Source organism: Plectropomus leopardus, chromosome 18 (genome assembly GCF_026936395.1).
Source record: "Plectropomus leopardus strain MGB_pleo_1.0 chromosome 18, ASM2693639v1, whole genome shotgun sequence".
Classification (NCBI taxonomy): domain Eukaryota; kingdom Metazoa; phylum Chordata; class Actinopteri; order Perciformes; family Serranidae; genus Plectropomus; species Plectropomus leopardus.
The window spans coordinates 31,865,053-31,877,914 of NC_142193.1; the positions used below are offsets into that span (position 1 = coordinate 31,865,053).

The window sequence follows — 12,862 nt, forward strand, 5'->3', positions numbered from 1 at the left end:
AAAAAAATCTTTAAAAGTTTGGGTAATTTAAAAAAAAATGAAAAAAGTTTTTTCCTTTGTTTTATTGTTGTTTTTTATTTTTTATTATTATTATTATTTTAAGAAAACCAAGTGTTGCAAATAATTTTAAAGAAAAACAACAAAAAAATGGGTTTTCATTTTTAAATAAAAATCTTTTTTTGACGTTTTTTTCTATGAATTTAAAGTGTGATGCTGACTTGGATCATGCCAATATTTTTTCTTGCAGCCAATCACATCATGCGGGACTCTGCTGGAGTAAAACAGGGTGGCGGCGGCAGAGAGGGGAGTGGTGGGGAGGGGAGAACCCGGATGCTGATGCTGACCGATGAAGAGAAGGAAGCTGGAGAGAGGGAGGAGGAGGAGGGAGGAGGAGGAGTGTGAGAGGTGGAGAATAAGAGAAAGAGAACCGGGGGTGTTACGGACAGCAGCGGAGTGGAAGAGGCCATCCCGTCAGTAATGGACACTTCTGTGGGTGCGGGCAACTTGTGACAACCTGATATTTTTTGCACATTTTCCTCATTTTTCTCCTTTGTGCGGGAGACAGGAGGAGCTGCGGGAGGAGGTGCGGTGATATGATGAGCAGAGCCGGCCGGGGGGAGACACAGAGAGGAAGAGAGGAGAGGCGGGGAGTCGGCTGCCACCAGGCCAGCTGAGGATGTTTGTTGTTCCCACAGACGGGAGTCACCACCGGGCCGAGCGCTGATCCTCCCCCCGCACACCGAGCACCTCTCCCGGCTGCCGCTGAGCGCGTATCCCGCCTGTCTGGCCCGGTGCGCCGGTGGCTGTTTTTGCTGCTCTCCCCCCCGCTCTCCCTCCTCTATTTCCTGATGCAGGGCCGGGGAGGGGTGAGCCAAAGTGTGCACCGGATATTGGAAAACCCATTCTTCTTGCTGATGCTGTTGTGATAATAGATTATTATCTGCACAGCGACGCACAGAAAGGCAGCGGCCGAGGCCTGGCTCTGAGGAGAAAAAGGAGGATTATGAGAACATTTTTGGAGCAGCAGTGAGGAGGAGGAGGGATGAGGAGGAGGGGGGTCCCTGATATCGATCAGGATTCAATCAGGGGTATTCTGACTTGGGATATTTGAGACTGTGCTCTTACAGAAATCAATCTGTGGCAAATGTAGCCTCCCAGTCCGGCTCTGAATGAGATCTCTCTTTTCTGCTCCACTTTTGGCCAGCTGCATAAGCTCCACGCGATCAATCAGCTTTAAACGACCGTTATTTTTAGCAGAGGTGGGGGGGCTGATGTGACTCTCATCGCCGGTCAAACCTCACGCGTCCTCTTCAGCTTTTCTACCTTTTCCTCTGCTGCTGTCCGCGCTGCAGGGACGCACACTTTTATTTTTTTTTTAATTCCAGGCCCAGGCACAGAGTGGAAACCGGGACCTGGCCGCATGACAAACAAGTGCATGGGAGTAGCCTGCAGGGCCCGGCGTCACATCACGACCAGTCCTCCGCACCTCTCCGCTTCTCTCCGCCGCCTGTGATGTGCGTTACGGCATTACGCACGGAGCCGGAGCGACCGCGAGCCTGATCTGCCTTATTTCAGGAAGAGAAATCCACCTCGAGGACAGGATGAGCAGCAAGGAGCTGACGGTGGGCCAGTCCAGCCAGTACGTGGGGCCTTACCGGCTGGAAAAGACCCTCGGGAAGGGACAGACAGGTAGGAAACTCCTCCATCACCTCACAAAGCCCAACAAGAGCGCGTGCACGGTGCATCAGCTGATTCCAGCCTTCAGAATCACTTTAACTCACGAGCTCATAGTTTAGTCCTTCTCAGGGTCCCAGACACTTAAATAAAAGGCTTGTAAGACCTTTTCAATATCATTTTAACCCTTTAACAGCCATTGTAACCGCACGGTTAACTTTTTTTTGCCATCAAATTGCTTAAAAAAGAACTTGCCAAAACCCAATTTTATTTTATACAGATGTTTTTATACAAAGCATTTTAGTATTTTGGTTAAAATTAAATTGACTATATATATTATTTCTACCATACATTTTTAACATATGTTGTGACTAGATTTATTATAATTTGTATTTATTTTTATTTGTTTCTTTTTTATGTTTATTTTGTTTGTTTATCTGTTTATTTTATGTTTTTGTTTATAGCATGGACATTTTTTTTCTATATTTATTTTTATCTATTTATTTTATGTGTTTATTGTATAAAGTAACTTTTATTTCACATTTTTACTATATAGCAGTAGACAGTTTCTTACCATATATTTTAACCATATATTTTTCCATTAGATTTATTTTTATTTGTATCTATTTATTTTGGTTTATTTCTTTTATATTTTATTGTTTAAAATGACTTTTTTTTTCTAGATTTCTATTATAGTACATTGACTTTTGAACTTTTTACAATGCATTATAGTGGTAAATATAGTATATATTATCACATCTAGACTTTTCAAGGACCTTCAAACACCATGCTCCTCTAAATCTTCAAATCTTACTTGAATTTGGTGCTAACACCTTCTCAAGGGATCTCCTAACATTAACCCAATCACCAGAATAAATGTAAGCATTGTACATTTCTGTAAACCACTGATACGTTTCATTTGCAAATTACTGTTTTTGTTTCAACAATGCTGTGTTTAATGCATGATTAGGCACGAAAACCACTTGGTTAGGGTTGGGAAAAGATTGTGTTGTAGCTTAAAATACTCAGTTTTGGTGGCACAATTTTGGCAGGAAACACAGCAATGTCTCAGTTAAAACCACAGACAGGTTGCTACAAAACGCCCACATTGAGAGCCTTAAAAGATGCTGGAAAAACGCAGACAGATTACCACAAAATAGCTATCTAACCCACATTTGGTGCCTAAAAAGCCCATAGAAACGCACTGACAGGTCGCTACAAAGCACCCATGTGTGTGCCTGAAAAACTGCTGGAAATACACCGCTGGTCGCTACAAAACATTCCTGTTTGGAGCCTAAAAAGGCACTGGAAAAACATGCAGACGGGTTGCTACAAATCACCCAATTTGTGGATAAAAAGATGTTGGAAACACGCTGACAGGGAGCTATAAAACATTCAGGATCGCTGCCTAAAACGCTGCTGGAAAAAAATGATAGGTCACTATAAAATGCCAACATCTGGAGCCTTAAAAAACGCTGAAAAAAGACAGATGGGTAGCTACAGAATTCCTTTGTTTCCGAGCTTGAAAACCTACTGAAAAAATGCAAATGGGTCGTAACAAAACACCTACATTTTGAGTCAAAAAAGCTAATGGAAAGTCATTGACAGATAGCTACAAAATACCCACATTTGGAGCCTAAAAAGCTAATGGAAACACACCAATGAGTCGTCACAAAACATCCCCCTCTGGAACCTGACCATCCACGGTAAAAACATAGACTGGTTGCTATAAAACAACCACATTTGGAACTATAAAAAAACACTCTAGCAACCCTGACAGGTTGCCACGAAACACCCACAACTGGAGTCTGAAAAGTTGCCGGAAAACCACAGATAGGTTGCTTTAAGTCAGTTAGGTTTGGAGCCTAAAAAGCAAATGGAAACACATCTACAGGCTGCAAAAAACACCCATATTTTGAGCTTAAAAAGCCACAATACGACACGTGTTATACAGTGTAAAAAAAATCACCTGAAACAAACCAACAAGACACTACAAAACACCCGCATTTGGAGCCCAAAATGCAGCTGAAAAGATAAACCAGACAGGTTGCTACAAAACACCTGTGATTTTTGCCTAAATGAACGCTGGAGAAACACTGACGTGTTGCTGCAAAACAACCACATTTAGAGCTTAAAAAGCTCTGAAAGACACAGACAGGTCACTACAAAACATCCACATTTTGGGCCTAATGAATTGGAAAAACAATGGCATGTCGCTACAAAACACCCACATTTGGAGCTCAACACTGCTGGAAAAGCAATGACATGTTGGTACAAAACAACCATATTTAGAGCTGAAAAAGCTTCTGGAAAAACACAGACAGGTCACTACAAAACCTCCACGTTTTAGGCCTAACGAAACTGGAAAAATGACATATTGCTACAAAACACCCACATTTGCAATGATTCACTAAAACACAGCCGACTGTGTTCTTTTGCGTTTGTGGCATCCACCTTCCCTTCCACCTCTTATACTGCGTCACTTTAGAAATGTTGATGTAACGTGTGAAACTTACAAATTTTTACAAACTTAAAAAATTACGAATTCAGATTTTTTGCAGAAATGCCAACATTTTCTGCGGGTGACGGCTGCCTAAAATTCATCATAGGATCTATTTTTTTTAAGCCTCATGCGGCGGGAGACGACATCACAGCCGGCCTCTTTACAGAAATTCCAATCAGTGTTTTTGTGAGCTGAGTTTGGTCAGTGCTTGTGACAGTGTCAGTGAAGCTTTCTGAATTATTTATGACATCCGTCCTGTTTTCACGCTGCATGATGATTTGTGATATTCAAACAGTTTCTCCCTCTGCGTGTCTTTCAGGGCTGGTGAAGTTGGGCGTCCACTGTATAACGGGACAGAAGGTGGCCATAAAGATTGTCAACAGAGAAAAACTCTCTGAATCAGTTCTAATGAAGGTACGGTACTCATGATGGACCTCATCTACGTGTCCATCTGTCCCCGAGCTGCATCTCCTGTAATCGCTGTGACTTTCATTACGGTGGCTGCGAGGCTCAAATCATGTCGGCTTTCAGCCTGCAGCCTGCAGAAATAGCAACAGAAATGGAGTCTTTATTTTAGTCCAGAAAAGCTGGTCTGTGTGTGGGCACGGCTTCTGTAAACCGAACAATAGAGATGATTTCATTCTACTAATTAAGCCCTCTGATGAGAGCGGCTGCAGCTGAAACACGCTGGACTGAAATGAAATAGCTTTTTCACGTTGGCGTTTCTAATGTGGCTGATTACTTTCTCTTTTTAACATACAGCACGCTGCACCGGAAAAACTCTACACTTAAAGAAACGTTGTATTTCAAGGTCTCATATGTTTTAGTACATGCAGGGTTCCCACGCTCATAGAAAACCTGGAAAAGTCATGGAATTTCCCAATTACATTTTCCAGGCCTGAAAAAGCAATGGAACAATTTTTTTTCTTTTTTTAATTTTTGTATAATTTTTACAGACAACTTAAAAATGTTTGGCAATTTGTTTTTCTTATTTTTTTGCAATTGAAATGGAAATTTTCTTTTATTTCCTCTTAAAATGTATTTTTAATGAAAACCACAGGGTTGAAAGGCATGGTTTTGTTTTTCTTCCTTTAAAAAATGACTAATTTTTTGGATGATTTTATAGGAAATGTTGTTTGGCGATTTTAAACAAAATGTAAAAAAGAATTGGTGATTTTCTTTTTTTTCTGAAAATTTACTTTTAATGAATGGGTTTAGAAAACATTTTTTCTTTAAAACAAGTGGCAATTTTTCCACTGTGTGGAAACGAGGCGTTTGGCTTTGACGTGGAAAATTGTTAATGACAGCACAGAATCATTTAGCCATTCAGAAATCATTTATATCTGTGCTCCTTTTCTGTCTTCGATTTATCTTTTACGTTTTTAAAACACTTTTCATTGCAGTGAAAGATCATTTGCTTATTCTGCCGACAGTCTACGACTTCTTTCTGCCACTAAATAATTTGACAATAACATTTAAACCTGACCTAACGCTGCCTTCTCGCTGCTTTCCCTCTCTCTCTGCCTCACATCATATGTACCCTCCTCTTCCTCCTGACATTTCACTCTCCGTCATTTCTAACCTCTTTTCTCTCTCCGTCTCTTAACCTTTCTCCCCCCTCCCTCTGTCCGTCCAGGTGGAGAGAGAAATAGCTATTCTTAAACTAATCGAGCACCCTCACGTTCTGAAGCTGCATGATGTCTATGAGAATAACAAATACCTGTGAGTATCTCTTCATCTTCCTCCTTTTTTAATCTTCCCTCTGGATCTCTGCCGTAACTGAAACAACCTTCAGTCTGAGAGGAAGACAGAGGTTTTGTAATGATGCGTTCATGTGATGTTGGAAAGTTTCAGAGTTGGGAAGTCGTTCTTCCCACTTGCTTTGAGGTGGTAAAGTGGGAACAACATGAAGCTACACAGAGGATGGGCTGCATTTTAACGCTCAGGCTGATGGCTGCTTCCACTTTATTTCTATTTTTGTATATTTTATTTTGTATATATCATATTTTTGTATTTAATCTAGGTCACTCTACACGGACGGCAGTCAACATTAACACCATATTACACTTTACATGTGATCACAAATTAATATTTAAGTTTCTTACCGTTGATCAAACAGTCTTTTGCCCCCATGTTTATCCAGCCAGCAGGGAACGTTCCCACAACATTGGCTGACGTTACCAACGAGTTGCAATAATGTTTTAAAGAAAACATTTTAATCTAATGTTCCTGTGAGGTTAAACGCTGACTGAGACGTAACGTTTGAGCTGAGACGTTCTGAGGATGTTTTGGTGATGTTGACAGATCATAAAATGTCCTTTTTTATAAAACGTTCCCACAATGTTACATGAGAACTAAGGAAGAACATTTTCAAAGCAACATTGATAAAATGTAATTAAGAACTGAGATTACAGACTTTTTTTTAAAAAATGAAAATGTAATGTGACATGTTTATAATAAAAAACAAAACAAAAAAACATTTCTTGATGTTTATAGAGAATGTTGCCAGAACGTTTTGGGAACGTAACGCATTTAAACCTCCTCAGAACGTTTTTAGAACCGCTTTATACTTCACAGTTTGCTGCAGCTAATAGACGAAGAAACTAAAATGTGACTCTGCTGAAAGTCAATGAGAGCTACGGGGAACAAAATGACCAAATATATCATTTTTTACCATCAACTGTTGACACTGTTTCCATGCTTTCCGTCATCACGCAAATGTCACAACTCAGCAACTGGGGTATCATCGAAATTTCCCACTCTTAATTACAACTTTGGAGGGCCGTTCATGAGCTCGTAACTCGTAAAAACGATAATTCAGAGGAGCGCATGTAGGCAGCATACGACAAAACAGCGATTAATAAGCAGCAGACACAGTTTTTATGTTCGGAGAAGCACCCGTGACTTGTGTGCATAAATTTTGATAATTTTTTCACATTCTTCTGTGACCAGCGTTTCTTGTCGTGACCTCTGCGTCCTGCTGTGTGCTGTTCAGGTACCTGGTTTTGGAGCACGTGTCGGGCGGAGAGTTATTTGACTACCTGGTGAAGAAGGGCAGGCTGACCCCCAAAGAGGCCAGAAAGTTCTTCAGGCAAATCATCTCCGCCCTCGACTTCTGCCACAGTCACTCCATATGGTCAGTGAGAGGATACGAATATTTCCACTTTTGTCTCCTAATTTTACGAAAATATTTCCAGCGTTGTGTCAAAGTCTGTTTCCCTCTCAGTGTGCAGTGCACTGTTAAGTTTGGCGTCGATTCTAGGTTTAGTCTTGAGATGAAAATGCTTATTAGTTTTAGTCGCATTTTATTCATTTTTGTCCTTCGTGATTTTAGTCGACTAAAACTAAAAATGTTTTAGTCATTGTAGTCAAGATGGGTTTTTTTCTGTTTAAACTAATCCAATAAGGATGCTAAAGGTCCCAGAAATTAGAATCAAGGTGATTTAGAATTTAAATTGAAAAGCTGAAAATTTCTCTAATTATGGTTTTTTATGGTTTTCTAATTATGGTTTAATTTTGAGTTAACTCTTTGAACAGTGAGTGTGCACAATACTGTGTTTTAGTGTTTTCACCATTCCTTAAAATGTCAGAAAATGAACTTTTACCGGTTGTTGTCAGGGATTTGTAACCTAAATGTAAAACTTACCTTTGCCCGAAGCAGAACCATAACTCAGAGACAAGGTTGGGTTAGTTTAAGTGTCTGCTTATGGTCTTTAAAAAGACATAAGTGCTTTTACTGAGTGTGTGTGTGTGTGTGTGTGTGTGTGTGTGTCTGTGCGTGTCTGTGCGTGCGTGCGTGCGTGCGTGCGTGCGTGCGTGCGTGCACGCAGTCACAGAGACCTGAAGCCAGAGAATCTCCTCCTGGATGAGAAGAACAACATCAGGATAGCAGACTTTGGCATGGCCTCGCTGCAGGTCGGGGACAGCCTGCTGGAAACCAGTTGTGGGTGAGTGCTGGTTCAGAAGGGGTTAAAATCAGCTTGTATTTGTATTTATTGTCCTTAAAGTGATAGCTTGGCTTATGTGTTGTTATTATCATTATTATTATTAATAATAATAATTTTTAAACTGTTATTATCATAGAAGTGCAAAAGTCAATGTAATATAATAGAAATAAAAGTGACTTTAGAGAATAAACATACAAAAATAAAGTGATACAAATAAAAATGAATCTAGTAAAAAAAAGGAAAAAACCTCTATGAAATATATGGTAAAAAAATAAGTGTTATATAATAAAAATCTGAAAGTAAAAGTAACTTCATAAAATATAAACAATATTCATATAAACAAACAAGATAAAAAATAAAGAAATAAAACATACAAATAATGAATCTAGTCACAAAATCTGTTTGAAATCAATGATAGAAAAAAACTAAATAGTCAGTTTAATATAATAAAAATAGAATTACAGCACAATTAAAAAAACGTGCATGCTTTGTGTAAAAATGTGTGTATGAAATAAAATTGGGTTTTGTAAAGCAGTTTGATCACAAAAATGTCGATCAATGCCTGTTAAAGGGTTAAAAGCTCAGATATTTTCAGGCGGATTTCACAGATAAAATTAGTGAGGGATTGCTGCGTCCGCCTGGATTCACCTGCTGAGTGAATGAAGAGCCGGCGCTCTCAGTTTTTGGGGTGTTTTTATGTGAATCGGCTTCTTTTTTTTTCTGTTTATCTGCTTAAATGATTAATAACAGCCTCTTTTTTCTGTGCAGATCTCCACATTACGCCTGCCCAGAGGTCATTAGGGTGCGTTACTTTCCTCCTCAGTGTGTTTGTATGTTTTTAGGTGTGTGTGTGTGTGTGTGTGTGTGTGTGTGTGTGTGTGTGTGTGTGTGTCTGTCCTTGTTTAACACCGTCCTGTCCTCTGTGTGTGTTTCAGGGGGAGAAGTACGACGGTCGCAGGGCAGATGTTTGGAGCTGTGGAGTCATTCTCTTTGCTCTTCTTGTGGTAAGAAAATCCATTTTCTCTGTTTTGTCTTCTTCTTTTTTACATTTACAAGCTTTTTTTCTTAACAGAAGAAAATAAGAAACATAAATATTTGAATCTTGATTGTGCTTTTTTTCAAATTTCCAAAAATCATACATTTAACTTTATCCAATTCAAGTTTTTTTTTTATTTATTTTTTTTTTATCAAACCAGCTGTTAGGTTTGACTGTTTTACACACTATTGTGTCTCCAATTGTCTTCAAATCCTTTTCAGTGCAAAAAATATCTTTGTCATCTGCAAACAGAAAAAACTGTAGTATCTCCGAAACTTCACAGATCTCATTAATATACAAATCAAACCGTTTTGGGCCCAAAACTGACCCTTGTGGAACCCCATAGTTAAATTCTTTAACTAAAATATTCAAATGAATTCAGAACAAACAACTTAAATGCATATGTTTTCAGGTAAAATATTTCAGTGCTAATAATTCAGCTGTGTTTAAATTCAAATATAAAGTATTCAGTGACGTTTTTAGTCCAATATTTTAATCTCTGAATTGCTTCCATACGCTCTCTGATTCTCTGTTTTTAAAGTCATGAACAATAATCACATTGTAGCTCGTACACAGTCTCCTGTGCAGATTTTGGCAGCGTGAAGCGACGTGATGAGCCGCTCACCATTTTGTTTATATCTTGAGCTGCGCTGGTGTGTGTGTGTGTGTGTGTGTGTGTGTGTGTGTGTGTGTGTGTGTGTGTGTGTGTGTGTAACGCCGGCTTTACACTCTTCCACTGGATGGCATTTGGTGGCAGAAACCTGCCAAGAAATGTAAAAAGCAGCGAGAAAAAGGCGACGAGCACACATGAATGTAAAATAACACATTTGTGAAGCCTGAAATATACATGCAGTGTTTTCTGGGGTTTCATTTGGTGAGAAAAGGTTTGAAAAAGGTAACAAAATCAGCCGAAAAAACTTTTGCAAATTATTAGATTGATTTTTTTATTTTTATTTTTTTCAAAAACATGGGCAACAGCTATGAGCAGCTTAGGAAGAAATGACCCCCAAAATTATCAAGAAATCAGAAAAGAAAAAAATAAATAATAGAAAATGAACTAATAATTAGCCCAAAACAAAATGAAACAAACAAACAAACAGACAGACAACAATCAACAGACAAACAAAAAAGTAAAAATAAAGAAAGAAACAAATAAATAAAAACAAAAAAACGAAAATGACATCGAAAAAAATGTTAAATGTATTTTCAAAAAACAAAACAACAATAATAATAATTCTGTAAAATATTTCTAGGTGTGTTTCAATATATAATATTAATTTAAAAAATGATTAAATGTATAATTACTAGCATTGTTCTCTAGAATTTTTAGCTTTTTTGAATATTTTTTTATAAATCTACCAATTTCTTGCCAAGATGCTCATTGCCATTCTCTGATTTATGTATTTTTTAAAGAAATCCAAAAAAATCTATTTTACACTTTTTTAAACAAACGGCATATGACATATATTGGGCAGCGCTTTTCCAGACTTTATGCTAAGCTAACATGACCAGCTGCTTTTAGGAAAATATTTGACATTTTACACAGTATATTTGCATATTTCTCAAAAAATTTACCATTTTTTTCAAACGCTGATTTTGCATAATTGCATAAATGAGTGATCAGTTTGTTTTTCTCATCCTTTTTTGTCTTCTTTCTGTCTCTCCGTCCCCTCCCGTCCCTTCCCAGGGTGCCTTGCCCTTTGACCACGATAACCTGCGGCAGCTTCTAGAGAAAGTGAAGAGCGGCGTTTTCCACATGCCTCACTTTATACCTCCGGACTGCCAGGCTCTGCTGAAGGGAATGATAGAAGTCAACGCCGACAAGAGACTCACGGTGAGCAGGGCGGCCCAGGAGGAACTTTAAACATTTCATTTCAATTTTTCTTTTCAGAAAACAGGTTTGGAGTTTGCAGTTTCTTTAAAAAATGCCAAAATTACAACGCTTATCACAACCAGAAACTGTAAAAAAAGATTATTGTTGGATTTAAAATTTCTAACAGTCCTTGAACACATCTTTGGGGACCCTGAAATTATGTTTGAATAGAGTTTGAATCTTTAATTTTGGAAAGACACTTGGCGAGAAAGGCAAGGATTAAAAAAAAATCTATATTTTGGGTCCTTGAAAAGTCATGGAAAAGTTCTGAAAATATGTCAGTGAACTTGTCTGAGGTGAGTAAAAAAGGAGAAGCAAAAAAAAAAAGACGTCAGGGCAGCACGTCAGTTTTCACAGCACATGAAACATGAAGGAGACATTTAGGAGGAAGAAAAGAGCGAGCCTCGGGCTTTGCTTCAAGATGTGACAGAAACCGACCCTGACACGAGACCTTAGAGAGGAGGAGGAGGAGGAGGAGGAGGAGGTGGGGACAGAGGAGGGAGCCTGAGGTGTCGCTGTGAGGCAGCAGCAGAGTCATGACAGGACGGAGCCTCAGAGGAAGGAAGACGTTTATTTAAAGACTCGTGGAAACTGAAGAGAGATGCACGTGTGGAGACGGAGCGAGTGAATGGCAGAAACTCCTGCGCTCGGGTTAGAGAGGTTGTTTCGGCTGCAGCAGCGTGCGGACAGGAGACGAGTCTGTGCCACAGAGACAGAGGGACGGAGACAGCTGTGATGATGTGGTTTGCAGAGACTGCGGACAGAGAGGAGGACGGGTCAGTTAGTCACTCAGCTACAACAGAGCAGATTTAATCAGAGCCGCGGCTTCGTCTGATGAGCTGTTGATTAATGGAGCCTGAAACCAGGTCACGCTGTCTCTGTCTGTCTGTGTGTCTTGCTCTCTGTCTGTCTGGCGGTCTGCTGCTGCATCCATTAAAAACCTACGACCATGCAAGGAGACAGATTTCAGTTCAAAAGTGCCAGTGGGCGTCCCCGACACCCCCCAACAGAGGTCCACGCCAAGACCCCAACGTCCTAAAATCATGGACACGTCCTGAAGTCCTACAAATTTAGCAAAATTCCAGAAACATCCAAAAATCTAAGAAATGCCCAAAAATCCTAGGAATGTCCTGAAATCAGAGAAATGTCCTAAAATTCTAGAAATGTCCCAAAATGTGATAAATGTCCAAAAATCTTAGAAATGTCCAAAAATCCTAGAAACGCCCTTAATCCTAGAAATGCTCTGAAATTCTACAAAAGTCCTAAAATCATAGAGACGTCCTTAATCCTAAAATCATCCCAAAATCCTTGAATGTCCAGAAATCTAAGAAATGTCCTAAAATCCTACAAAGGTCATAAGATCCTTGAAACGTCTTAAATTCTAACAGATGTCCTAAAATCCTGGAAGCATGCATGGACCTGCAGCGACTGGCCCCCGGCCTCCTGTCATTTTGCAGAAGTGGCCCCAAACAAGGCACGTGGAGTGTCCCCGTCATTAGTTTACGAATGTGACGCTCTGCCTGCGTTCAGCTGCTGTCCTCTCTGCTCTCAGCGTCACTGCAGCTCCACTTTTAGCTTTTCACGTTTGCAGAAACTGCAGCTGCTGCGTTCGTCATTCAGAACCTCAGGAGGTTCTGTGCAGCGCTGATGCTCAGAGGGGACACGCAGAATAAGATGCACTAGGGACGTGGGGGGGTTTCAACACATTATTAGGCAGGGGGGCTCAAAATTTTGAGTGTCAAACACTGCGGCATCAGTCTATGGGGGAAATGTCCCGCTGCTTCCTGCTTCAGCCGTTCACTGTTTCACGGCAGATTGTTTTTGCGGCT

The 12,862-nt window shown here is 39.8% G+C and overlaps 1 protein-coding gene across 2 annotated transcripts in view; it reads left to right on the top strand.

Moving 5' to 3' along the window:
* Positions 1-254: 254 nt before the first annotated feature.
* Positions 255-12,862, top strand: part of brsk1b (BR serine/threonine kinase 1b) — a 29,112-nt gene continuing 16,504 nt past the window's right edge. For both annotated transcript variants that reach the window (XM_088069028.1, XM_042505778.2), the window contains exons 1-8: positions 255-1,689; positions 4,497-4,591; positions 5,814-5,899; positions 7,173-7,313; positions 8,008-8,124; positions 8,893-8,926; positions 9,060-9,128; positions 10,848-10,994. In XM_088069028.1, the coding sequence (XP_087925154.1) occupies positions 1,602-1,689; positions 4,497-4,591; positions 5,814-5,899; positions 7,173-7,313; positions 8,008-8,124; positions 8,893-8,926; positions 9,060-9,128; positions 10,848-10,994 (777 nt within the window). In that variant the 5' untranslated portion in view covers positions 255-1,601. The remainder of the gene's footprint in view (positions 1,690-4,496; positions 4,592-5,813; positions 5,900-7,172; positions 7,314-8,007; positions 8,125-8,892; positions 8,927-9,059; positions 9,129-10,847; positions 10,995-12,862) is intronic.